Source organism: Penicillium longicatenatum, assembly GCF_028827895.1.
Source record: "Penicillium longicatenatum strain IBT 33135 chromosome Unknown contig_6_segment0_segment0, whole genome shotgun sequence".
Classification (NCBI taxonomy): domain Eukaryota; kingdom Fungi; phylum Ascomycota; class Eurotiomycetes; order Eurotiales; family Aspergillaceae; genus Penicillium; species Penicillium longicatenatum.
In genome coordinates, this window is record NW_026643123.1 from 3,846,155 (window position 1) to 3,871,878 (window position 25,724).

Here is a 25,724-nt window from a genome sequence, read left to right on the forward strand (position 1 = left end):
GTGGTTCCCATAACTTGTGAACTGGGAACAGACTTGGAGATTATGTATTGCAACTGAGAAGACAAGTTCTATCTGTGATTATGTACGAAACGCATCACCTTTGACTCCAATCGGCTCTTTTTGGGCGCAAGGAATATGTTATCTATTCCCCGAATTGAAGAGGTTGGGGCTAGTTTCGTTTATGTGGTCCCGACGGGAGTTTCTGCAGAAAATCGGGTGTTTTTGACTTTAATTTTGTTTTGTTTTTGTTTCTTGGCTCCTTTTTAGAGTTGCAAAGATAACCAAACAATTTTCAATATTAGCCTATAAGCATACAGTAGACTCGATCATACATGTCTACGGGGTATCTGGTGCGAACAGGGGTATCTAGACTAGTCGCTTTGCGCGTTAAGAATAAACAAAGCATAGATACATGGTGTTTTCTAAATCCTGCAAATCCATACGGATACCGTACATACCGCGTAAAGAAACAGGAGACCGAAATCCGTATCTTTGCAGGGTATCTCGCTCCTACTAGCCGCATTTGACGGGTATCAAGGGTACCCGGCTTTTTCGACATCCCTGCAACTAGTTCAAGGCATTAGCCAATCAGAAGCTGCCACAGAGGTTGTTCATGATGATGTGGCTGTGATTTCGGTCTTTTACTCACAACTGCTACCGCCGCGTGTCTGGGATTCGCAATTGAGCCAGGATTTAAAATTGCCTAACGATACTCTTGCCTACATAGGCAAGAGGTGCGGTCGAAATCGGTGTTTGATGATATTACGGGGTTTGGTGGGTTACCTAAGCACGTAATTCACATACCGTACGACGTATGTGCAGAGATGGATCAGGAAGTGGGCTTCTGAATAATGCGGGTCGAGTCTGGTCCTTACGATCTGCATGGCGAATTTAGGTTGTGGCAGGGAGGTTTCGTCGTCTGTGGGATTGCATTTGCAGGCGGGATGTTTGACTAGAATGGGCTGTAGATGACTAGGGTGCGGACCAGGAAGAATCCTTGTTTAGTGATTTCTGGAATCTCACTGGATCGGGATACAACAATCATCGATTACGATAATTTACAGTTCCTTGTTTTTGGAATGAGGCAGGGAGGAAATTCCAAATAGATAGCAGGAATCTGTGTGCAGCGAGTCACGATGGGGTCATTGGAGAGGTTGAACCCCAAATTGCCGTGAAGATCGACAAGGTGCATTCGGCCGAAGGCCGAGGCTACTGTACATTACAACACTGTGGGATTGACATCATGAAGATCAAGCGGTCAACTAGTCAAACGGCAATCAATTTGGAACCTTGATCCTCGTTTCCACACCTGGGCATTTGAACATGACCATTCAAGTCTAGAGTAGCGTTGAAAACTTGCACAGCAACCTTAAGAAGCAGATGGCTAGCAGCGGGGATTTATTTTTCTCAGTATGTATTAAAATATTCAGACAAATCAGAAATGGATTTACATGGGAAAGATTCAAAAAAAAAAAAAAAAAAAATTGATATGATACAATTCACATTGCACAACTACTCGACCATAACGGAAACATCAAGACCAGTGTCATGGCAACATTCTCAAACATTATAAAGGACATGACGGGTACATCAGCCATATTACGAATATAAATACTGTAGATGCCAAGCCCGAGGCCAACCCTAAACACGGCCCAGGAGGACAGGGCCCAAAGCCGGTCACTCACTCAACAATCATCGACATAAAGGAAATAAGGCACAACGGCCGAAATCAGAGCCGACCAATTCACAGGAACCGGTCAGTTGGGTATCAATGTAGACCAGCAGGTCAAATCCAAAAATCCAGGGGATACGTAGCATACACCATCGCTATGTCTATCAGACAGATAAACAGCGAATATGAGAAGCTTAGATGGGGACCTTCTCCTCATAGATCGGGGGCTGGCCCTTCTCCACGTTCCAGTTGATCTTATTCTTCTCGTCGAGCCAAGAGTCCTCATCCGTGATGGGAATGACACGGCTGGTGTGCGCAACCTCCTGCTTACTGATTCCGAGGGAATCACGGGGGATCCAGAGCAGAGGGGGCTGAGATGTGATGGCGGGGTGCAAGTAAGCATCGCGCTCAGTGTCCTCGGGGTAGGCCTGGATGTCTAGAGGGTTGGGCACCAAACGACGCAGAGCGGCGTAGTTGTGGTAAATGTCGGGACGGGCCCAGCGGACCAAGAAGTTGGCCTTGGGGGGAGCGGCGGCTGCGTCACCGTTAAGACCCTTCTCGGCGGAGTCAACGTTGCCAACGCCGCTGTCGACGTTGGAAACGCCGTTCTGGTCCTTCTCGACCAGAGGAGCACTAGCACCGTTGGTTTCATCAACGGAGCCCAGCTCCTTGCGGTCAAAGGCCAGAAGAGCTTCCTCCTCAGCCTCGAGATTCTTGGGGAGGTAGTTGATGAGGGGCTCCATAGCGCTGTTCATAGACATGTGGTACAGGATGACGAAGACCAGGAAGATGATCATGAGGACCAAGGGGCCAACGGCCATCTGGCTGGAGCCACTAGCCATGGCAAAGAGACCGATCAAGCACACGATCAGAATGTAGCAACCAACAGTGAGGTGCTGCAGAGCGCGGGTGTAGGCCCTGCCCTGGGTATCGATAGTGGCATTCGACACGTACAGAACGTTGTACCGGTAGGCGAAGTAGAACAAATACAGACCGATGCATGAGAAGCCCATAACCAATGGAGCAATGCAAGAGTAGATGATACCTGATTTTTGTTAGAATGGCTTTACGCTAAGCATAGAACAGAGGAAACATACCAATGGTAGTGAGCATAGTGAACACAGGGTAAACAGTCCCCCATGTGAGACCGGACAGACTAGACCAACGCTTGTACATCTTGCGAGGGGTCTTGTCGAAAAGTTTACCCAAAATCTTGCCAACAATCAGACCACTAATTTGCAGGAGAGCACCAGCGCTGAAAGACAGACCCTGCAGAACAATGTACGAAATGTAGAAGTTCGAGGCACGGGGAATGTTGCTAGCAAGCAAAGTGGCAGCAGAAGAAGGATCTTTGATGATTGAGGTGACCACACTGGTAGCGGCAGATGACAGAGTAACTACCAGGAAAACCTGAACGACCTGGAAAGCAAAGTAGTAGTTCTGGGTGGTCAACTCAACAGCTGCCTGGCAGGGGTCACCACCCCACTTGGCCATGATACGCATAATGATCGGGACCAGGGCCATGAGGACGGCCATCAAGACGGACGGCAGAAGACCGGTGATGACACCACGAATCCAGCTGGGCACATCGTTGATGAAAGACAGGAAAGGAACCTTAGCAACCAAGAAGTTAATGTTGGAGATACAACCAACAACAGCAGTGGGAATAGCCCAGAAGATAATCAACGCGCAGACAAAGGCAAGGGTGGCGCTGTGGCGAATCAGACGCTCCCACCACTTGATGCGGAGGTTACCCCAGATCAGCTGAGTGGGGTCCAGGCCAATATAGCGGGGAGTCATGTGCAAAGGAAGGTTGTGAGTGACAGACTGGTAGGCACCTTGGGCATCGGACTGGTGGTAGAATTCAACAAAGACTGAAGTGACGAGCTTAACATCACCAGCACGGTGCTTGGCCTGCAATTCCTCAATCTCGGGGGAAAGACGCTCAATCTCGGAACGGCACCAGTTAATAGTATCAACCTTCTTGCCAATGAGCATCTTCAGACGGTGGGTGGGGCGGTCCTTGGCCTCAACCCAGCGCGCGGCAACGGAGCCAGACTCGTCATCGAACTGACCAATCTCCTCGTCAGCGTTGCCGTCCTCGGGAATACCCTGCTTCTTCAAGGCCTTAGCACGGGCCTTGTGGGCAAGCATAATGAGCTTGGTCTCGGCACCCTCGAGCTTCAAAGCAGCAGCATCACGCTCCTTAACCTTGTCTTCAAGCTCACTAGTATCAGTGGCAAGCCAGACGTTCTTGACCTTGGAATCGCCCCAGATACCACGAATCTTGTCCTTGTTCAAGTAATCTTCAGTCACCGCGGAGAAAAGCACGGTGCGAGAGGAGATACGGCTGGCGTAAGAGGGGGAGAACAGGTAGGCCTGGCGCAGGTTGATGAAGTAGATGTGCTCACGGGTGATCATGACGAAGATGAATCCAACATAGATCCACGCGAGGAAGCAGTGGGCGTAGTAACGACCATACTGATCATTGGACACGTTGGACATGCTCAGCAGATCCAATTGAGTCTGGGTACCACCGCCAGTCGCATTGACGGGGAACAGAATGGGCCAGATAATAATGCAGCCAACAAGCATAATCAGGGAGATGGTCTTCAGGAAGCGCAACAGGAGGTAGGCGTCCATGGAGTGGTGCTGGAGAACGTAGGTATCGGGGATCTTGTACATAGAAGTGATCCAGTTCGAGAAGCCGGTCGGGGTATCGGGGGTGCGTTGCCAGTCCTTCAGGTAGCCAATGTATGTGCGGGGCATGTACATGCGGTGCTCCTTCTTACGTAGTAGAACGAACAGGAGGACCATGACCGCGAACGAGATCAAAGCCGGGATCAGGGTGGTCAAGAACGCGGACGCAGAGCTCGAGGTGGAACTTGGGTCGCTCTAGAGACCTTGTTAGTTGCCATCGATATTGAGGCTTTTCGCGACAGCAGATAGCATACCGACGCACGAGCGACCAGCCGGTCGATAGTACCGACGTAGTCCACCATGATGAATCTCGACACGAGCAAGCGTGCACGTCGAAACTACACGTGGGGAAGAATTAGTCGAAAAGAGGGGGATCGTAGTACTCTCCCCTGATTGAATTGAGTACGAGGAAAGGAGAAAAGAAAGAAAGGGAAAAGTGGAAAAAAGCGACGGTTTAAGCTTAGAGAGGGGCCCAGTGTTACGATCAGCGATCTGGGCTACGCAACACTAGTCGCTTTTTGAATTTGCAGGGGGTTTCCTAGCTCAAAGCTTTTGCTCTTTTCGCTGACCCCCTACTAGTTAAACTGGAATAGCTCATCGGACTCCACTTTTTAAATTGAATGTGGCGAGTGACTGATCGATCCAGACTTACTCTCGCGCTGGATCCCCGATGCAATCCTTTCATGCTACGATCGGCCTCGATGCCCGAGCTGGAGATCGATGACTCGACGAGAAGTCACAGCCACTGAACTGTGATAGATTTACTTGCCTCCTTATGATGCGTTGTCTATCGGCGCGCAAGAGATACGGAGAAGGCCGACATGCGCCACCACGTTCCCAGCCACAGCAAAAACGACGTAAAATATCTCCAGCCCACTAATTCCACTTTTCTCTGGCCCCGCAAGGGATGCATATCACACAGAAAAACAAACTCAAGACATTCGACCCGACTCTCGCTAACTATGTCTTCATACCCCAGGGCTGGATGAAATGCATCATTCTCCCCAAGAATCCAGGGGGCGAGGTCTATACACCTACACACAGCATTCAGTTTTCTCAAGCTGCTATTTTCTTTCAGCCCAAGATGCTCAATGTGCCGTGATCAGGCAAACTCACATGAGAAAAAGAAAAGAATCCAGAGATCGCCGACCAGGGCCATGGTTACGAGGATGAGCAAGACCGAACTTGGTTGGATCATCGAATCGCGCTAAACACCACTAGTGGGCTGCACTATTGATGATCTGACCGAAGCCCATAACAGAGATTTGCCCAATTTCACTCAGCCCTAATCCAGGTAATTTATCATAAACAGTGGATTCTTTGACATACCATCCAAAACATAACGTCAAACACCAGATGTGTAATTCTTCCCCTGTTTCGGAATGGTAGGTCACAGGGCAAGGGGCAATGTTACCGATCCATGGCGCGGTATGATGCGGTGATATCGTCATGATAACCATGGCCTCAGGGATCGTCGATCCCTTTACTCAAAGGGTCCCGTTTCCGCATGTACCTGAGAGGTACACTTTCCACATAATTTGGGTTGGGAAGGTACCGCCGGAGAACTTTGCGTTCGGCGGTCCGCTTTTGTTCGGGCTCCACTGTGTCCATCGTATTACGCGCTAGCTATGGGCAATTCATTGGGGAATTCCTTTTTTTTTCCTTTTTTTCTTCCTCGGCAGCAAAATTTTCCTTTCTGATATCAAATACATAGCGCATCCTAATGTATGGCTCTGGTCCACACCCGCGCACGGCCATGGTTCGGCTTCAAGCTCTATGACGAGTACACTATTCCTGGTTGCCGGGTCCTGCCAAGCCCACGTTCGGCTCATTTTAAATGCCTGAAGGTTGTAGACTGCCGGGCCACGTAATCAAAAAGGCAAAACAATAAAATGAAAAAAAAAAAAAAAAAAAAAAAAAAAAAAAAAAAAAAAAGGTCTGTGATTGATCTCATGCAGAATGCTTTCATTGTGCGTTGCTACTTGTTTCCATCAAGAGGTCGTCCTGAAACTTGTCAATGCCGCGGATTGGAGGCCGCAGCGTCAAGAAGCTCATCAGGATTTCGTTAAAATGGAACTGCAAATCTGGTCGCAGCTTTCGATGAGATTTTATCATATCACCGGCCGACCATGCACGCTCGGGGTTTCGTAGGTCAGGCTCACAGCCTTGTTCGAGCAATAGCCATAGTAGAGTTTCGCAAGCTGGGTGTCGGTCCAATTGATGTTGTGCAACGAGAGAGTTGAGATAGATCAAGAATCGTACTGTTTTGTCAATCGAGTCTTTGAAATCCCACAGTGCCGCAGTGATGTAAATGAGTGCCGCCGTCCGACTGACTTCCTGAGTTTGAGGGTCACGGACGACGTACATGCGCGACGCGTGTGGCACTTGGGATGGCCGCGGTCCACTGGACAGTAAGGAGAACAGCGGACACTCCATCTGGAACACATCGCGTCTCTGCGGCGCCTTTGCGAGGTACTCTGGAGCACTATGCTGGTGCATTATATCTTCTGCAGCTCGAAGGAACGCCACCAACCAGTGCGGGGCCGTTGGATCAACCATAGTAGTTGGTGGTGGTGGCAGGATAAGCCGTACATAGTGGAGAAATGCTTCAACTGAGCGATTGATACCAGTGCGCGGACGCATGATTCGTGCAGCTTGCTCAAGGTAGGCCTGGGCGTCTTGCTTACTTCCAAATCGATCCTCTCCGAGAGCCATACCTGCCAGGGCCATAGCGAGGTAATCTTCATTGACCGGTAAAGACCCTGCAGTGGCATCCTGGATGTTCTTTCTAGCCTGGCCAACATGTCGTTGGACTTCCTCGGTGTCGGGAGTTTCAAGAATCTGAGCCTTGAACCGAGCACAATAAGTCAATATCACCGCCTGGAAAGACACAGGGTGACCCATGGCGGTTCGAAACATCTGGTCCTTCACATAAGGGTTCTGTCCCGACCAGTACGTTAACTTGCTCGTCCAATACTCCGCAAGTTCCGCGTCTTCAGGGTTTTGCGTGAATGAAGGGCTTGAAAACGGGTCTCTTCGCGATGTGTCGATCGTCATTGGCGGGACCAGTTGCATAGGCATTGGCTGTGCATATGGTTTAATCGCCGAGAATCGGATGGGAAGCTGAATGTAATGGACCTGGTGAGCATTGTTTCGTCGTTTCCTTCCTGGGTAAACATGTCCAAGGCAAACAGTCCATAAAATTAGGTGATTCATACCGAAGAATCCTGCTCGGCAGATGATCCTGCGCTGGCTGACGAGACGTCCTTTTTATTATCTGTACTACTTGTCGAATCCTCCCTGGCCTGCCAGGAGGTCAATTCTTGAATCTGCTCCGAAGGCATCGTGCCGTGGGACATTTTGCGTTGCTTTCGTTTCTCTTGGACGTGGTGTCGCATAACATGGGCGCGTTTTTCTTTCGAGGACGAGCTGGAGTCGACGAAGTAAAACATCTGATTCTTTGCCTGATTTTCCGCACTGGCCGGACGCCGACGTCTTCTTGACTTGGCAGTATTGCCATCGTTTGCGGGCCCTGTATAATGATGAGTATTGTTGGTGATTCCAAATATCTGCCAGTCTAAGCATACCCGAAGCATCCGGCGCAATGGCCGGCACGGCCTCTGCATTGGCCTCTGCGTCTACCTGACGGTCGCTGCCTGACATCTCGTGGTAGTTGGGTTGATTCGAACGCAGCCGCTACAGCAGCATGCCGAACCACCGATCACCAAAGTTCCTCCAGCCTTGAGACTCGGGATTTGGGAACCATCGCAGGCTCTGAATCAGAAGTGGATCGATCAAGGGCGTAATGATGCGCACCCGGCAGGGTTGGAGTGGTGGATGACGCTAGTCGAGTCAGGTAGTTATACTGACGGCAATGCAAGGCGACGGAGATGATGCAGTGATAGTCTTCGACGGAAGATTCAGCGTGGGGCACACACACGGTTCCCTTCGTCCGTGCGAAGGTAATGTCGATGAAAAGAGGAGAAAGAAAGGGGTGGGGGATTTCCAATACGAAATAGATGAAAAGTTTAAGAAGGAAGGGAGTGTAGTAATATTCTAATAATCACGTCTCGAGATCCCGAGTTAACTCCCCGAAGACCCAGAGGGGACCCAGTGGAGGGGGGGAATGCTATCTGGGTTTAACCTAAAAGAGGCTCAGCAACGCCTGTTCCAAGTGGATCCTAGGTTTTGGCAACCGAAAGAAGAAGTTGATCCATGTCTTTCAAGGGGTGAAGGGCTGAAGAAGCGATCTGGTTGGTTGGCAATCTCAACCTTCCGAAGTGATCGGGCTTCGTTCGGCTTAGGGCGGAACTTGGAGAGGTTTGCTCCTATTTACTTGTTTGGGGGAGAGGTGCCACCGCCACGTGGCAGGAATCACCTGATCCGACCTGTAGCACGTGATCTTTGATTACCTAAATCCACTTAACGCGTGCCAGCGAGGGACGCGACGTGGACGCGTTCCGCCGAAAAAGCCCCCCTGTGTGTGCCAATGTTTCTATTGATCAGATCTCTCTTCCACTCTGTATCCCACTTCTCCCCCTCCTTCCTTTTCCCACCACGGTATCTGTGAGAGCTTGATAAATTTGCTGTGGCCTGAATTCTAGGCCCTTCACGCTCTCTATACCATGTCGTCCTTATTTGATGCCGTTCTTCAATCCGAGCTAGGTTCCGGGTCGGTCGCCCGTGACCACTTGCGATCCGATCACCTCCCTAGCTCTCGTCGCTCGGAAAGCAATGGCCCCATGAGTGATATGAACACTTTCCCGGATGACCAGGTTGTTGGCGCAGGCTCCTCGGCAGTTAGCCGGCTACGGAATCCCTACGCACCGGGCCCCGCCCCCGTGATCGATGAGGCTGGAGAAAAGGTACAGCAGGCCTTCCAGGAACTGCTTTCGACATTCATGGAGGAGCCCTCATCATCTGCCCCAGCATCATCGGGGGAGATTCTGAGCGACAAGTACTACGTCGCCCAGATCAAGGGCATGAAAAAATTCGAACTGTCCACCCTCTACGTGGACTTCACCCATTTGACCTCGATGGAGAACCCCATTCTGGCCGACGCCATTGCCAGCCAATACTACCGTTTCCTTCCTTTCCTTACCAAGGCGCTTCATAACCTAGTCGCCAAAATTGAACCCGAATACTTTCTGTCGCACCGCCTGGCTTCGACCGCCTCTACCCGCTCCAATGCCTCAGTGTCCAGGGCCTACGAAAATGTTCAAGATCCCGACAAATTGGACAGTCAGCATCGCGGGAAGACTCGCCACCAACAGACCGACAAGTTGTTTGCCTTGGCTTTCTACAACTTGCCATTGGTGTCCCGGCTCCGACAACTTCGTACATCGCAGATCGGAAAATTGCTATCGGTCTCTGGAACCGTGACCAGAACCTCTGAGATCCGACCAGAGCTGTCGCTAGGTACTTTTATTTGCGAGGGTTGCAGGACTGTTGTGCCCAATGTGGAGCAGACCTTCAAGTACACTGAACCCACCGAGTGTCCAAATGACACATGTGGTAACCGCAATGGCTGGCGCTTGGATATTGGCAAGAGTACCTTTGTCGATTGGCAAAAGGTTAAGCTTCAAGAATCTTCTCACGAGATTCCAACCGGAAGCATGCCGCGCACAATGGATGTTATTTTGAGAGGTGAGATGGTTGATCGCTGCAAGGCCGGTGAGCGCTGCATCTTCACTGGTACATTGATTGTTGTCCCCGATGTGAGCCAGTTAGGATTGCCCGGTATGCGGCCTGAGGCGGTTCGTGATAATGGTTCTTTCCGTGGCAGCGAGGTCGGCGGTGGTGGTGTCTCTGGTTTGAAAGCTCTGGGCGTCCGTGATCTGACATATCGACTGGCTTTCCTTTCATGCATGGTGACCCCCGATACCTCAACTCCTGGCCAGAAGCCCGAACAGCAGCTGAGCGGCCAATCCAACAACATTCTAGCATCTCTCAACCAAAACCCTGATCCCGACATGAGCGAAGACACGGCCCAGGAGGCCTTCCTCCAAAGTCTCACGCCTAGTGAGGTCCAAGACTTGAAGACTCTCGTCCACTCCGAATACATCTATTCACGATTGATCGACTCGATTGCGCCAATGATCTGGGGTCATCGCCAAATCAAGAAGGGTCTACTGCTGCAATTGCTCGGCGGTGTGAGCAAGAATACATCCGCTGAGAGTCTCAAGCTGCGTGGTGACATCAACGTTTGCATCGTTGGTGATCCATCCACCAGTAAGAGTCAGTTCTTGAAATACATTTGCTCCCTGCACCCCCGTGCAGTCTATACTAGCGGTAAAGCTTCATCCGCGGCTGGTTTGACAGCGTCGGTTGTGAAGGATGCTGAGACTGGCGAATTTACCATTGAAGCTGGTGCATTGATGTTGGCTAACGGAGGTGGTATTTGTGCTATTGACGAGTTTGACAAAATGGACATTGCCGACCAGGTGGCCATCCACGAAGCCATGGAACAGCAGACCATTTCCATCGCTAAGGCCGGTATTCACACCACTTTGAATGCTCGTGCCTCCATTCTCGCCGCCGCCAACCCCATTGGTGGTCGCTATGACCCGAAGCAAACACTCCGTCAGAACCTGAACTTCAGCGCACCCATCATGAGTCGATTCGACGTGTTCTTCGTCGTTCGCGACGAGCCCAAGGAGCAGGTGGACCGCAACCTAGCTGAGCACATCGTCAACGTGCACATGAACCGCGACGAGGCTGTGGAGCCTGAGCTGAGCACCGAGCAGCTGCAGCGCTACATTCAGTTCGCGCGTACTTTCCGCCCCGTTTTCACCGACGAGGCCAAGACTCTGCTTGTTGAGAAGTACAAGGAGCTCCGCGCCAACGACGCACAGGGTGGTATGGGTCGCTCATCCTACCGTATCACTGTCCGTCAGCTCGAGTCCTTGATTCGTCTGTCCGAGGCTGTTGCCAAGGCCAACTGTGTTGAAGAGGTTACACCCAAGTTCGTCATTGAGGCCTACGATCTCCTTCGCCAGAGTATCGTGACTGTCGAAAAGGACGATGTTGAGGTGGATGATGATGCGCTAGCTGGTGGTGACGAGGACGAGGAGATGGCTGACCGTGACCGCGACGGCGATAGCCCAATGCGCGAGGACGGAGAAGAAGCCCCAGCCCAGCCCAAGCCGGAACGCACAAAGACCAAGATTACGTACGACAAGTGGGCGAAGATCTTGAACCTCCTTGTGCGGCGAGTCCGCGAGGATGAGGTCCACGAAGAGGACGGTGTTGAGCACGAGGATCTGATTCTATGGTACTTGGAACAGATCGAAGGCGAGATGGATACTCAGGACGATTATGCTCGCGAGCGCGATCTGGTCACCAAGGTCCTTAACCGTATGGTCAAGGTATGTTATTCCCTCATGCCCTCCCGATCGACATTCGAACAAATAACTAATCAAACCTGCTATAGGAGGGTGTCCTGCTCCGTATTTTAGCAGAGGGCGGGGCTCAGCAGTCCAGCGAAGAGCAGAAGGTTTCCTATGTGTTGCATCCTAACTGCGCTTTCGAGGAGCTATGAAGTGGAGAGTAATATTGCACCATATTTCTCGACTGAACCTATTCTTATGTTATATTTCCTGGGATCGGTCGTTTTTAGCATTTTCAGGTTGGATTACAAAGGAGCAAAGGGGTCATGAGTGATGATATCCGTTTATTTTTTGGCGGCTTTATAGTACTTGACAGAGTATGAATGTATAGTTCAAAACTTGATATTGATTACACGAAATATAGTCATACTTATTACTACCCACACTGGCATGTAGCCGATTTCTTTTTCATTTGAGTGTTCCGTCATCGATCCCAATCCCTCTTCAAACACGACGCCAGCTCCTTGCCACTCCCGGGGTCCGTCGAGCCCGATTGTATCCATTCTTATGTCCCAATAATCCAATCATTGTCTTTTTGGTTCTGGCTAGGCTGGCCCTTTTTTTCAGCGTGTTTCCCCTGGTGGTTTCCCCAGCCCCAATGGCGTCGTTGTTTCGGAAGGGCAACATTATCTGATTGGCCTTGTTAGTACATACCAGACGCAGGTATGCAGACAATGGAAAGCAAGATCGTACCATTTGCCGTACCAGCAATAGCCTCGTTGACGTGAGATTCAGGTCGAGAAGGCTCGGAGGTTTGCTTGAATACCTCTGGCTCGGAAGGTTTTCTCGCGTCTGGGGGGTCGGGTGCCTCAGTTGAGTCGGCCGAGCCTTGACGCTGACGAGGGTGGAACGCTTCAGAGGCTCTGCGGAATAAGTCCGACATTGTGGGGTCTGAACGTTTCCAATAAGTTGATTCGAGTTTGGAAGACAGGTGGATTGATCTTTAGCATTATTGTTGTGGTAAACTCCTGATGGCCTCCACTCTATATAATTAATCTACTATAAGGCGAATGACATCATATGGCCTCATGAATACGTACAATGTCCTCGTGATCACACATCCCATGCCAAATAAATAAAAAGCTAGAATTGCCACGATAGCTAGTAAATTGTCAGTAACAATGGTAAAAGTAGAATGAACGCATCATATGTGGAGAAAGACCTCGGGTCCCGCAAGGCCAGTGTGGGGAGAACCTGGGGTTCGACGCCTCCGAAAGTATGTTGCTATTCTTGGGCATATCAGATGATACTCGCCGATTTTGTGCAAAACTTCAAATTACCTTAGGGGCCCTTTGGTTGCCTTGTCCCGAAACGAGGAACAAGCGGAGGTGGCGACGAACGAAAGTCCTTGTGATACTATGCAAATCGGAGAACTAAACCGCACTATCGAACATTAATTCTGAGATTTCTATATCGATGTTAAATATACAGTTTCAAGTACACTTTGAAATAACAAAGAGATCTCATTCCAATCATTCAGACTATAATAGAACAATCAAATAGATAGTAAGGATGAGAAGGTGAAGGACCGCATAATCTCAGTGTACCTACTACCTGACTAGTCACATGCCCTTGAAGCCCTTATAGAGACTAAGAATTGGACAGTGAAGGAGTTGTAGGCATCCCCTATGAGCAAATATAAATTAGGATATAAAGCGAACATCAGACAAGACTATAACCAGTGCTTTGGCCCCAAAGCCATATGTCTTCCTTTGCTGTTGAATGTTGCTGATTGGGAAAGCTCGATACGATTTCTCACTTCTCGCTCCACCTTCGCTGCCCATGCCGGAGTCATCGCCTGATGATATCTCCCCCACAACTTAGGCAAGAAGCGGACATCTTGCGCGCAATATTGTACCATTCTATCTGGAAGTGGGCGAGTGTTGAATACTTCATAGGAACCACCGAGTTCAGGCGCGAACAGATTCCGTCCAGTGTCTTTTATAAGCTTCCAATTGAGCCTTTCTCGACTGGTCATCGGAGCATCACGTTCTATGCATTTCCCTAATCCAGAGACATATTTTCTGGAGTACTTGCGTGTTGCAAGCTCCATTAGCTGGAGGTCCTGTATCCCATCCAGTGCGATTTGGTAGTGGGCGAAAAGGGCGTCGGAGTCATTGCGGACATCATAGAAGACCTTTGGAATGGAAGGTGATTCAAGGACAGACCCGAGGGTTATTCCAGATGGTCCTTGCTGAGAGAAGGCTTCATACTTCAATGTGTGGATATCAACCAAAAAAACTCGTCTTTCTGGGAGGACAAATATCTGCATAATCGATATTGTCCCATGTCGAGAGAGATTAACACCTTCAATATCGATATACAGAGATGGAGGGTCAACTGGTAGATTGACCAGAGCATCTAATAACTCCTTCATACGGGTGGGTGTGTCAACGAACGTAACAAGAGGCTCCTCTTCGATCGTTTCATTTAGACGCATAGACTCCATGAGGTCAGCCAACGTCACTCGCTGGTTGCTACTGGCTATAACGGGTGTTGTAGGCAATGCTTGAGGCTGGTCTACATTTCTCGTTGTCTCCATCACCTTCGTAGATACCTCGGGTATTTTAATAGGAGCTTTCTTTCGTTAAATTCGGGGTATGAATTATCAGATGGTTTTTGATTACTACTCACTAGACATTATGAGACAAAATGGCGTGAAAGAGGAAACCGATGGGGCAAATATTCTACCACCAACATGAGGGGTAAATGAAATGAGATATGCTTACGACTATATAGCCTCGTGCTAATGTATGTACGTAAGCTTTACGCCTAGAACAGGATTGGTCAACTGCGGGCGCGTATTCCGGTACTTCGTAACCTTGGACGATCGACCGAAATGGCAACAGTACCAGTGCGGATCTGATTGGGCTGCCGCTTGTATGCCGGTCACGTAATCATTCTTAGGTCTAGTATGCAAGTCACACCAGAGCTACTCACTCCAGCTCACAGCTGAAATTGATAGACATTTGCGGATTAACAAGCTTATTGCTACGGAAATACCAAGTTCTCATATCCTGTGCTGGCGGCACCTAAGAATTTAAAAGCCCACCTTTATTCTAAGCAACTACTGACACCCGAGCATTATATACTGATATATGGGTAGTACATCTTGAGCCCTAATGTTTACATATACCCACTTCATGAACTCTCATCGGAGTGGTTTATCTCATGAATTTCTAAAGATGGTCATTGACTGAGTGCAGGTTTGGCCACAAGAGATGACTTTGCTTCTGGATTCGTGAAGTCCATTGATGTGTGGAAAAGAAAGATTGAAGTAATTTCAGATGAACTGTCATTTTGTTCATAACATGAGCTTTCAGCTCAGTAAGATAGTTTGAAGGACTACCCAAGTGATGTTACTAAACTAAGTCCACGTCCCATTAGCGGGACCAAAATAGCCAACTGATGGCATCTTCAGCCAAGAAACACCATCTGCATCGGCAGTATTTAGGTAAACCGTATTTCCCCACCAGTCAGGGAAACTTGCCCCAGGGTACGAAATGCAGAAGAAGATTACAATGCCGCTAAGTGCGAGACCGGTATCGAGCGCAGCAGCCAGAATGTAGTCTAGGGTCCCGGAATTAGCAAAATGTCATCGTTGAAGGAGAGGTATCACGAACTGTATTTGGTCCACCAAGCAAAGAAACGGCGGCGAATGAAGTGATTGAAGACGAAGTTGACAAGGGCCCAGCTGGAGTAGTTGATCCCGGTCGCTATGTCATGCATGTTAGCATCAAATGCTTTCCCCAAATTGGAGACCAAGACCTGCTACATACCTGGCGGGACATTGTAGGTCCCCACAAAGATCAACGGCCAGTTAATCAGCTTCCAAAAGCGGTTTTTTGTCCAGCGGTACAAAAAGTAAGTCACGAATGGGGCGAGTAGCCCAATCCAGAAGAAATGCAAAAGTGAAGAATAGATCTTGCCAGCAGAATATAGACGACGAGGTCCAACAAGACCCCAAATGACTGATGAAGAGTACACCGTTCGACCGTTCGGACAGGTGAAACTGTCCGCCTGATCAGTTTCACAAATTCCATCAATATTGCCCAACATCCAGATCGTCACACCCGCCTGGGTCAGAGCACCCAGGATAGTAGCAATACCCTGAGCAAAGAAAGTGGTACGTGGAGGCACCTTGAGGTAATGTGCGAGTTTCATGTCCATCGCGAAATAAACACCCTGACCAACTACGTCCGTCGACAAGATCTTGAAAATCATGTTTGCCAGAGGTTTGCCTTCAAACATATACCCACCCATGAACTCGGCGAGTACGTTGAGCTGATTTGCGTCAACGTTGGTGATACCCTGCACAATACCACATGGAACCATGTAAACTGCCGGGATGATCAAGGCTAGGAAGACACCGTATACCGGGAGCTTAGTGTGATAGACTTCGACCATAGCAATGGACATGGCCATTATGATCACGATGATGGAGGCGTACCACCACCATGGCGTGCGGCGGTAAGAAGCGCGGACAAGACGGGCATGAATGTCGAGCCTGTTGCGGCCTTTCATAGCAGCCCAGAGGTCACGAGCATGCCAGATGCCAATATGCGATAGCACAGAAGTAATTGATGCAAAGGAGAGGCCGTATACGAAGGCAAAGGTTGCGCCGAGATAAGGTGGCGAGTATTTGTGGTAGGCTTCTACATCCAGCGTATTGCTGGAGGAGATGACACGAGCTGTGTCGTAAGTTGCGCCAGTTCGGTCATAGACATCGGAAGTCATGAGTGGCAGGTATGCAGTAAACCAGACGTTCTTGTAGTAGATGATTGGGACCACGATCCAGTAAAAAACGGCAAATCCGGCAAAGACGTTGAGTGCTGCCCACGAGGGAGACAGCAGGGGGTTGGTATTGTATGCTATCTGGCTCCAATCAAAGGTGATGGGGCTAAGACCCAAACCGGTCTGCATGCCGAAAAGCTGGTTGACGATGACGTTCTTGGGGGCAATCCAACAGACCCAAGTGAAATACGACAGGGCCGTGAACATCAGACCAGGAAAGAAGTACCAGACAAAAGCAGCAGCGGTAACGTATAAGAAGAAGCGCAGGCGAGAGATACGCCATCCGTCAGCTATGGTGTTGGCGCGTGAATGTAGCGTTCCCAACATGGCACAGTTAGATAGCACACCCGGCCAGATGATTCGTGCAGGCTCGACCAGCCATGGGGCAGTGAGACCAGCAACTCCAAAACCAAGCAACTGGGCACAGAGAACAATCATCACATAGAAGCCGGGCTTCAGATCAAAGTCATAGAATGCTGCACTGGATGCTTGGATGATGTTTGTCGCGTCGGCCGTAGCATACCCGAAAGAGACATTGCTCATGATCACAATCAAGGCATGCTCCTTGATATTGAAATGACGGTCTGGATTGAGCGTAAAAGACCCCAAAGGCCCGAGGGAAATAGTAGCCAGTGGGAGAGACTTTGCAAGAAAAACACCTAGCGGATAGGCCAAGAGCTCCGCAACAAGGGCAACGATGTGAACTGATGGATATCGCAGTGAGAAGAATTGGTTGATTCCTGATCCCAGCATCGTGAACAGAATCCCCAGCATCCACATGCGGACTGTACTGACGGGCATGCTGGGGTCATCGGTTTCAGGGACAACAGCCCTAACTTTTTCAGCGTTAATTTATGATACTATCCATTGAAAAAGGAACAAGCGCACACCTTCTGGGAATGGGGATCGATTGGATTCATAGCTGTACTCGACATTCTCATCCTGGGTCTCTGATTCGACTTCAACCTTGTCGAATCGTCCCTCACCTACCTCCTCATCGGCACTGATGGAGATAGGCTCGGCTGTTTTTGTTTCTGCTTCCTTAGTATCCATGACAAATGTCACCCTCCAGCGCGTTTCAGTATTGACTGTATTCTCAGGAAGAAGACTTGGAAGGACTTCCCGGCCTTGAGAAAACGGACCTTTTTATCATTCTTGGCTTCGCAATTGTCGGGTCGGCTCTCAGTCCATTGTAGCGCGGGGAAAGATAAGGGCCTGGACAAGAGGCCGTTAATCGGAACTGGAGAATGCGAGCTAAGCTCAAGATAGCAGGTTGAACCCCGCTTCTGGTTCTTAGACTTTACAAACATTTTCGGGTCGTCCGACAAGAATTGACTTGGATTTACGAGTTATACAAGTCTTATTCTCATCCCATATTGTACGAGGTGAATTGCTTTTACCCATGTTCTAATAAGGTTCGGGAATAAGCATAACTAAGCGTGGTAAGCATGCGATGACAAAGAAGTTGGATATAGATCCTTATCAACAATCATTATGCCAACAGATAGAGAGATAAGGACTGGAGGTATCAGTGGCAAACATCAGTCCATTGCAATAATTTTTGAAACTAGCCATCTTTAGCAACTTCTTGGCTCATTCTGCAAATGCTTACATCTTTTCATTTCGTAACAGCAAACACAGTCACTGGTGTCCAACAGCGTAGTGCATACCACTAAACAGACCAATGAATCTTTCTGTACCGCGGACAACCTCCGGTAGTAGTCATGTTGCCACAGTAGTGACCGCTATGCCATTCCAGAGACAGGGGCTCTTTCATCACATGATGCACTAACGGCAGACACAGGGAGAACAGCCCATCTCGCATGATCCATTCTGTTATAGTGCCTTTCGTGATCTGACACTAGACATGCAGCCACACATATGCCACGATGATGATTTCCCGAGACATTCTAGTAGGTCATCGATAATTGCGCACTCCAGTTAATTGAACCTCAGATCTAGTTATCGGCCGGCAAAATTCTTGAGCTCCACGAATCACTTTAAATGTTTACTCATGAAGAATAATGCGCCTAGCATACCTTTTGTCAGATCATATACCAAGCAGTCGCTACCGAGGTGCAAATGGAAACATGGTCTGGCTTCGAAACTCAATAATAGGCTTTCATTTTGGAAGGGTCGCTGGTCACAATCTTCCAAGGTTCAGTCGATGAATCTCGGATGTCATGTTTTGTCGTAATCAGTATGTTGTATATTTGGCACTGAAGGCAGCACCGTGTATCTCTAGGAGGATTCACTGGCCAGTAAAAGTGTAATCTGCTGTTAGTTGCTTTAGCTTTAATTATGACACACTAGGTACATTTCGTATGCTCTTGATTAGCAGTAGCAGGGTGAGTCTCATTCGCAGCACCAAATAAGTTCCAAGGATCAAGCTCTCCTTTCTCGAGCCTCCTGACATTTCCCTTGAATATAATGTACTGGTGCTTTCTTGCCCATATCACCCACCGTTAAAAGACAAATGAGCCATCTGTTACCGTGTTTCCATTACTTTATCCTCCATATATTCTCGTCTTTGAGGTACTATTTTCCAAATATACCTGCGCAGTTAATTCCTGAGCAAGAGCATTTACTATAGGGCAGGGGATAGTGACATTGAAAATAGCTTGCGAAACCAAAATCTCCAAAGGACTATTGGGAAAGAATAGTGCCAGTCCTAAGTGAGCAGACTCCCAAGGTTTGCTATAAACATATATTTCCATAACCAGTCACCTGTAGTTGAATCCAGACTAATTTCCTCTAATCTGAGTGAATGACCTTCGAAGTCTCACATAAGAAGCGAACATTGGTTTGCACGTTTTCCGAGGAAATCTCAGTCATTCCCTTAGCAGCAGTACATTAGATAGGATATGATACTAATTCTCTTCATTTTAAATCACGCTTCCATTTAATACACGAGCATCAGTTCAAAGAATAACAGTTATTTACTGACAGATAGGCTTCAAATCCAATCATCATACTGAGCATACTGGCTGGTCCGCAAACCAAGCTTAAGGAACTCACGGACCCCGATTTCGCGATTCGTGAATGTACCTACTATCAGGGATATATATCGCCTAACCCTGGGTTACCGGATACCTGCCCGCCCACTCCTAAAACAAAGCAGCTCTAAAGGCCATCTACATGGCGTCTATTTCAAGTCTAGTATGCATACTGAATAGTATTGTTTGAAACAGTACCTATATTATCAGGACCGAGGTTACGTAGAAGGTTTAGAATAATGGTCACTATGGTAGCACCTAAGTCGGATATTATGGTCTACTCTGTACGCCCTTCTCAGTCCAGAATACGATACCCCATACACCTAAAACGAGCATCCTAGTCACTCCGCACAGCACCCATCGCATTGCCTAGGCGCGCAGGAGCGCGGATGCGCCTGACCGGCGCAAATGTAAATCCAAGGCGCCCGGCAGTGAGGCCGGCCAGTTGAACGGGGGCACAAACCGCCAGTGATCGATCCTTTACGGATCAAATGAAGACGCACCGTCCGCTCTAATGCCAGTCTTTCTCTGCGATAAGCCGGTGTACAAGATACTGGTTGACCGGGTTCGCACATGCCTCGCGGATTGTTGCGGTGTCGAAGTGTTCGAGAAATCGGTAGAGAATTTACCCCAATCACTGCTTTGAATTAATTATAGGCTGGGGCTAGATGGGTCTGTGGTTTTTGTTTCTGGTTTTCTGTTGCGTTGGAGTACGCGTCCGTTAGTGGCGACGCATATTACCCGGCGACTGACACACCCACAGACCCCCTCTCACCAAATTAATTCCCTTCCCGAATGCGCTCGTGTGGTGGCTAAGGCCGCCTTACTGGTGGCATCAGGAAAGCAACGGCAACACTCCATCCATCCAATCAAATACTAATCCCCGTCTCCCCGGCCCTCTCACGACCGTGATCGGGGGAGAGAGAAAGAGAGGTCTGAGGTCTGAGGTCAGCTCCCTGCTACGGTGGCATCCCCTTGCTATGATATGAGTCAGGAGGCGGCGCTGAGATGATCGGTAGTATGATATCATCGTCTTATTCGTGTTCCGATTGAATTTTAACTTTTGGCTTTGACAACTCCCCGCGACACGTCTCAGATACGCGGTGAAGAGGCGCAACTCAAGGACCTCGTCGATCGCTGCAAGCCAGGTTCGCGGATGAGCCTTCCCGGTGGTGGTTTAGGTTACTCACACTGCGGAATGGACAGTAGCTGTGTGCTCTGATTGATTGCTTTGTTTCTGCAGCCTCCCTTGTCACATTCCCCGTATGTGGGGGGGGGCGCATGCACATCTAGCACCCGAGCGCAAACTGTGGTCCCATGGGGAAGCTAGTTTCCATGGGTCGGAGTGGAGGAGGCGCATCCGCGAATCTGTACGTCCGGATGAAGTTGAGGATAGTCTGCAGGCTTCAACTTTTGGATTCCTTGTCCCATTTGCAGAAGATCGCACAGACCGAATTTCGTGCAGCTGTGGCGGATTGGCGAAATCGTGGCTGCTTGCTGATCGGGTGGCGGTCAGTTGGGTCTAGACAAGGTTAAGCTTCAATGTACTCGATACACAGAGATGGTCAACACATCAGAGAATGGGAGGCTGGGAAAGGGCTCAGGAGGCGCGAGTCTCTTGGAGACCGACTCTGCTTGGGCCAGTCTATTTTATTGGAATCCTTGCCCTGACGTAGCGACCAGATTCCTTGCTTCTCGATTGCGATCAGAGATCTTGCATAGGAGGATGCAGACTTAGCTGCAGGGAAATCCCGGAATGTTTTGTGTGAACCAGGTAGGTGGGAGACTCATGTAGGTGGATGAATCGAGCGGATTCAGATCTAGTATGTTTTTATTTGCTGCAGAATTGATTGCTAGCGACAGGAGCTTTTCCTATAGCTCTAGTCCGTTCGTCCCCCCACATACGGTAAGCGCCTGCTCGACAAGAAATCAAGGAGATGGTAAGCACGTCGCGGGTAGACTCCACTATCCATCCCAAAATCATTCAGGAGGTCCAGCCCCATTCCTTTGCTGCCCGAGGTCCACTTCGGGTGCTTATATCCACTATCAAGTAATCTACCAACAGTTTGGTAGCAACAGTAATTTAGAACCGAGGGACTGGGAAAGGGGAAGACCACGATCCTGCGATTTCCTGGGCCGCGGCCCGCGCCAGGTCTATCCGATGATCGACTTCTAACAAAGATACCGAGGAACCTGTCAAATCCAGAAAATCAACTGTCAAATGTCTGAGGTCAGTGGCTGTCGCACATTGAAGGCGCCCTTTCTGATTGAGTGCTTCCCGGTTCCCCGACGGGCCGATGCGCGTACGAAATAGATGGATGGGGGACATGACGCATGAGACGTGTATAATGTGTGTAGGAGCTGGAGACGGGAGTGTCCGCATCGAGCCGGGAGGAACGGTCTAAAATTCCAACTACCCGAGGAGGAAGGAGACAATGGACGTATCTTATGAAGATGAAGATCATGGACCCAAAGAAGGGGCTCAGAACGATGGTGTCGTCGGGGAACGCAGGAAGGCGGATGGATGCCCCACTTAGCGTCGGGGAAGCGCTATTTGGTCCGTAACATGCTAAGCCGTTTCCAATCCGTAGGCTCCCGGGTCCGTATCGAAATAGACAAAGCAGAAAAAAGGAAATCAAATGTCGGGGGGTGCATGAGTTAATCTACATCGAACCCAGGATATGCGATGATTTGCGACCATCAAACCGCACGATGGGGTGGAGGGACGGAGTTTCTCTTTGTTGATTTGGACCGCCAATCTAGACCGCTGGAACAAGAACAGGATCCACGGGTAAAATTGGGCACCACTGATTCGTGCAAAAATCAATTCTCCACCCAGAGAGCGTTCTACACCTTCCACGATCCTCGTCTCGCCGAGGTTCCGCCAAATCGAACTCGAGTTACTCCGTGAGTCCGTCAGGATAGTTCCTAGGTTCGGTAAAAAGCCGATGTGGTAGGAAGATACCGCTTGCCAACGGCGCCCTCGAATAAATCCAAAATGTTTGTATTTCAATTGCGGAACAGATCAATCGAAGGATAAACAAAGACAAAGGACCGTTGCCGCTGCAATGCATTTATCCGGCTCAACGCTCTCCCACTGGGCGAGAACGGGTTCCAGGACCAATTTTCAGCGGAACCGTTGCTTAGAGCCTAATCACTCCATAATCTCCACCAAAGGCTAGAACGCAATAGTGGACACACGGGTGAATTCGTAGGAAAATCCTTAATTCTCGATTCTTTCAAAATGAAAACAAAATCCACAAAGAAAATCCTTTGATTTTCCAAACCGAACCTATCTACTCATCCTCGATTCCAAATCTTGTTGACGTGTTGTATACGATTTCACCGCCAAACGCCTTCCTGCTATCAAACAAGCCTGAGGTTGGGTATTTCCCTGTTCTTGGGTGACTTGTCTGCAAAGTATCTTTTTTTTGCTGCTTTGCTTCACTGTCAAATCTGCATCTCATCCAGCGGTGAATTCCGGGCTACTGTCATTGGAAGATTTCCATCGCAACGACCATACACCGCACAATCTGATTTTCATCGGATCAGATCCCCCGCTGCAGCCGGTTGGGCAGCCCTTTCGGGGAACACATTACTGTCGCAAGGGGCGGATCCTCTTTTTTGATTTCTCTTCTCAGACCTTGGAGGCTTGGGAATCAAAAACAAAAGTTTCAAAAGGAGTCAAATTTCGATGCTTATACCGACCCCGATCACGGAGATCGATTCGACTGGGGCGGTTGTCAAAAATACTTTGACAAGTTCGATTTGGCGGATCGCTGATTTCTGATTGATCTGCTGCACGGCAGCCGGTCACTCCCCTTTTGGGCCATTTTCCTTTTTTTGGATTTTCGCCCTTTTCTATTTTGTCTTAGTCGGGACTGCAAGGGTGCGGGAGTCTAGAAGCCTTCCCCGGCTTTGATATCTATTGCCCACACACCGTCTTCTTAAACACCTGGACCTCCCTGATTCTTATATCAGCTCCACTTCCCTCACTCTCACCTTTCATTCTCCACACCCTTTCAACTCTTCTAGGATCATATCCACACAAGATGATTCCTATTCAGTCGAGGATCCGCGATATGGCTCTAGCCAAAGCCCCCGTCGTCGCTCCTGTGGCAAGCACAGATCCTGCCCAGGTCAGCTTCAGTTGGAGTGGCAGCTCTTTTGAATGCTCGCCTCTCTCCAACCCTTCAGCTCCTCCTCCTACGCCTACCGACTCCCTCTATGATATCAACCCACGCAAATCATCCTTTTCAAGTGAGTATGGCATGGGCGCAGCATGTGCCTTCCCATCATGGCCAAACCGCGCTTCACTATCAAGTGCCGACTCCTGCGACCTGTTCGTGAACAACGCCTACCTATCCGACGAAGATTTGCTGTGGATGCCGGAGAACCCCATCCCAGAGGAGGAGCCCGAGCTCAAGCAAACACAAATGGTCTCATCAATCACTATGGAGCAACAGCTCCAGCGCATGCGAGTCCTTGCCGAGCAAGAGGACCGCGCGCGGTTCCTAGCGAAGGTAGATGCCCATGCACGAGCAACTCAAGCACTACGACAGCCAAAGACACTGGCGACCGACCGCAGCCCAGTTACACCAGTGACACCAAAGAGCAAGAAGCGTCGGGTTGTCCCCAAACAGCGACGCGCCCACTCATCAAGCAAAGTACCGACTGCTTAAGCTCACTTTGAGTGCAGCGCGGGCGCACACTGAGTTCAACCTACACTTCACTTCTGCTATTGCTGCGCAACAGCCTGTCTTACCATACTTTCACCTTTCCATCACTTTCACCCCCACCACCCCTCCGACCCTTCGGCCTAGATCCGTTGTTAATCACCCACCCGTGATACCCGGCCCCAACGAATCAGATGATGGGGTCCATCATCTGCAGAGCAGGCCTCGCCCTAAGCTCACGTCGATCTGACTGAGCGCACTCGGGCCGTTTCAGTTGCATTGGCGCAATAGCAGCAGAAAACAACAACGCGCGCCTTATCGCAGATCTCCGCACCTCCCCGCGCTTACCTAATTCCTCGCTGTCGGCGCTTCCAGAAATACCCCCACACCGCTGGTTGAGCCTTGACTCATTTTTCCTCATTCCCTCCGATAATCCTCGGAAGTTGCATTATTTGATTTTACTTTTTGTCGCCTGGTCTTCTGGCCGTCGCATCCCGAAGCGGACCCGGTGTTTTCTCTTTCTTGTTCCATTTTTTTTTTTTTTTTTTTTTTTTTTTTTTTCCATTTGCCGTTCTCTAGCGTGTGATTTTTGTTCAGATACCCCCCCGCCAAATACCCCGTCTTGTACCATCCCTATTCATTTTCGCCCCGATACCGCCGATTATAAGTGGATTTTCTTTTTTTGTGATTTTATTCCGATCGCGCGCCCTGCGCTATCTATGATCCTCCAAGCCATGCGCCGACGCCACGCGCCACCGTCGCGTCCTTTTTGCTGCCTATCGAGTGTCGGTGAAGAAGTGTGATCTGGCCGTGGCATGTCCCTCGTTGGGCACGCAACCTCTTTAGTTAGTACTTAGGTAGCTTAGCTCTAGCTTTTTCAAACTAAATCATCTATTACCAAATATTTTTCTTGTTTATTGTAAATGCCAACGTATCATACATGTACAGTGAAGATCGAGAGCAGCTAGCAGTTGCCTTTCTAGGTATACTGTATGTAAATACATGCCTCGATTTCCTTTTGTACGATCAAAGAAACCATGCTATCGCAAGGCAGCTGTTTTCAACCTCACTATACAAAGAAAATGTACCTATGCTGTTTAAAAATAACGTTTACACGTCAACGTCAACGTCTCGTGCCTCTTGCTCCTGCTTCGCCCCATCTTAGTATGAGGTCCAACCCAACGGGCCGCCCCATCCATGAAGACTGTGACGCGCATCTGACAGCCCTGCAGACACAAAGCAACGGTGAGATTGAGACGACAATATTAGATCAGAGGCCATCCCACCCATGGGGCCAAATGAAACTTTACATTATTACATTATTAATACAATGATCAGCCTCCGATCATCCTATCAGCATTCAATAAATGCGAAAATCATTTAAAACCTTCACAAATCTCTGTTGTTGGTAACTATACTCGAAACCAATGCATGTGTTGGTCCCTGCTTCTTTCATTGGTGATTAGTCGGAATGGGGCCTCGGGTATTCCGTCTGTAA

The 25,724-nt window shown here is 49.3% G+C and overlaps 7 protein-coding genes across 7 annotated transcripts; 2 read left to right on the forward strand and 5 right to left on the reverse strand.

The window, feature by feature from the left end:
• Window positions 1-1,866: 1,866 nt before the first annotated feature.
• Window positions 1,867-4,674, reverse strand: N7484_009636 (uncharacterized protein; the record flags this gene model as incomplete). The annotated part of the gene is made up of 3 exons (XM_057120023.1): window positions 1,867-2,717; window positions 2,770-4,567; window positions 4,627-4,674. 3 exons carry the CDS (start codon window positions 4,672-4,674, stop codon window positions 1,867-1,869), a joined length of 2,697 nt encoding a protein of 898 aa, XP_056969578.1.
• Window positions 4,675-6,337: 1,663 nt separating this feature from the next.
• N7484_009637 (uncharacterized protein) lies at window positions 6,338-8,035 on the reverse strand (the record flags this gene model as incomplete). The annotated part of the gene is made up of 3 exons (XM_057120024.1): window positions 6,338-7,510; window positions 7,591-7,904; window positions 7,960-8,035. The coding sequence occupies 3 exons, from the start codon at window positions 8,033-8,035 to the stop codon at window positions 6,338-6,340; spliced, it is 1,563 nt and encodes a 520-aa protein (XP_056969579.1).
• Window positions 8,036-8,997: 962 nt separating this feature from the next.
• Window positions 8,998-11,912, forward strand: N7484_009638 (MCM DNA helicase complex subunit MCM6; the record flags this gene model as incomplete). The annotated part of the gene is made up of 2 exons (XM_057120025.1): window positions 8,998-11,739; window positions 11,805-11,912. The coding sequence occupies 2 exons, from the start codon at window positions 8,998-9,000 to the stop codon at window positions 11,910-11,912; spliced, it is 2,850 nt and encodes a 949-aa protein (XP_056969580.1).
• Window positions 11,913-12,265: 353 nt separating this feature from the next.
• N7484_009639 (uncharacterized protein) lies at window positions 12,266-12,643 on the reverse strand (the record flags this gene model as incomplete). The annotated part of the gene is made up of 2 exons (XM_057120026.1): window positions 12,266-12,390; window positions 12,415-12,643. The coding sequence occupies 2 exons, from the start codon at window positions 12,641-12,643 to the stop codon at window positions 12,266-12,268; spliced, it is 354 nt and encodes a 117-aa protein (XP_056969581.1).
• A 789-nt stretch (window positions 12,644-13,432) lies between these two features.
• On the reverse strand, window positions 13,433-14,401 carry N7484_009640 (uncharacterized protein; the record flags this gene model as incomplete). Its single annotated transcript, XM_057120027.1, has 2 exons — window positions 13,433-14,337; window positions 14,395-14,401. 2 exons carry the CDS (start codon window positions 14,399-14,401, stop codon window positions 13,433-13,435), a joined length of 912 nt encoding a protein of 303 aa, XP_056969582.1.
• Window positions 14,402-15,127: 726 nt separating this feature from the next.
• On the reverse strand, window positions 15,128-17,607 carry optD (uncharacterized protein; the record flags this gene model as incomplete). Its single annotated transcript, XM_057120028.1, has 4 exons — window positions 15,128-15,330; window positions 15,384-15,476; window positions 15,540-17,390; window positions 17,445-17,607. 4 exons carry the CDS (start codon window positions 17,605-17,607, stop codon window positions 15,128-15,130), a joined length of 2,310 nt encoding a protein of 769 aa, XP_056969583.1.
• A 5,995-nt stretch (window positions 17,608-23,602) lies between these two features.
• On the forward strand, window positions 23,603-24,232 carry N7484_009642 (uncharacterized protein; the record flags this gene model as incomplete). Its single annotated transcript, XM_057120029.1, has 1 exon — window positions 23,603-24,232. One exon carries the CDS (start codon window positions 23,603-23,605, stop codon window positions 24,230-24,232), a length of 630 nt encoding a protein of 209 aa, XP_056969584.1.
• Between the last annotated feature and the right edge of the window lie 1,492 nt (window positions 24,233-25,724).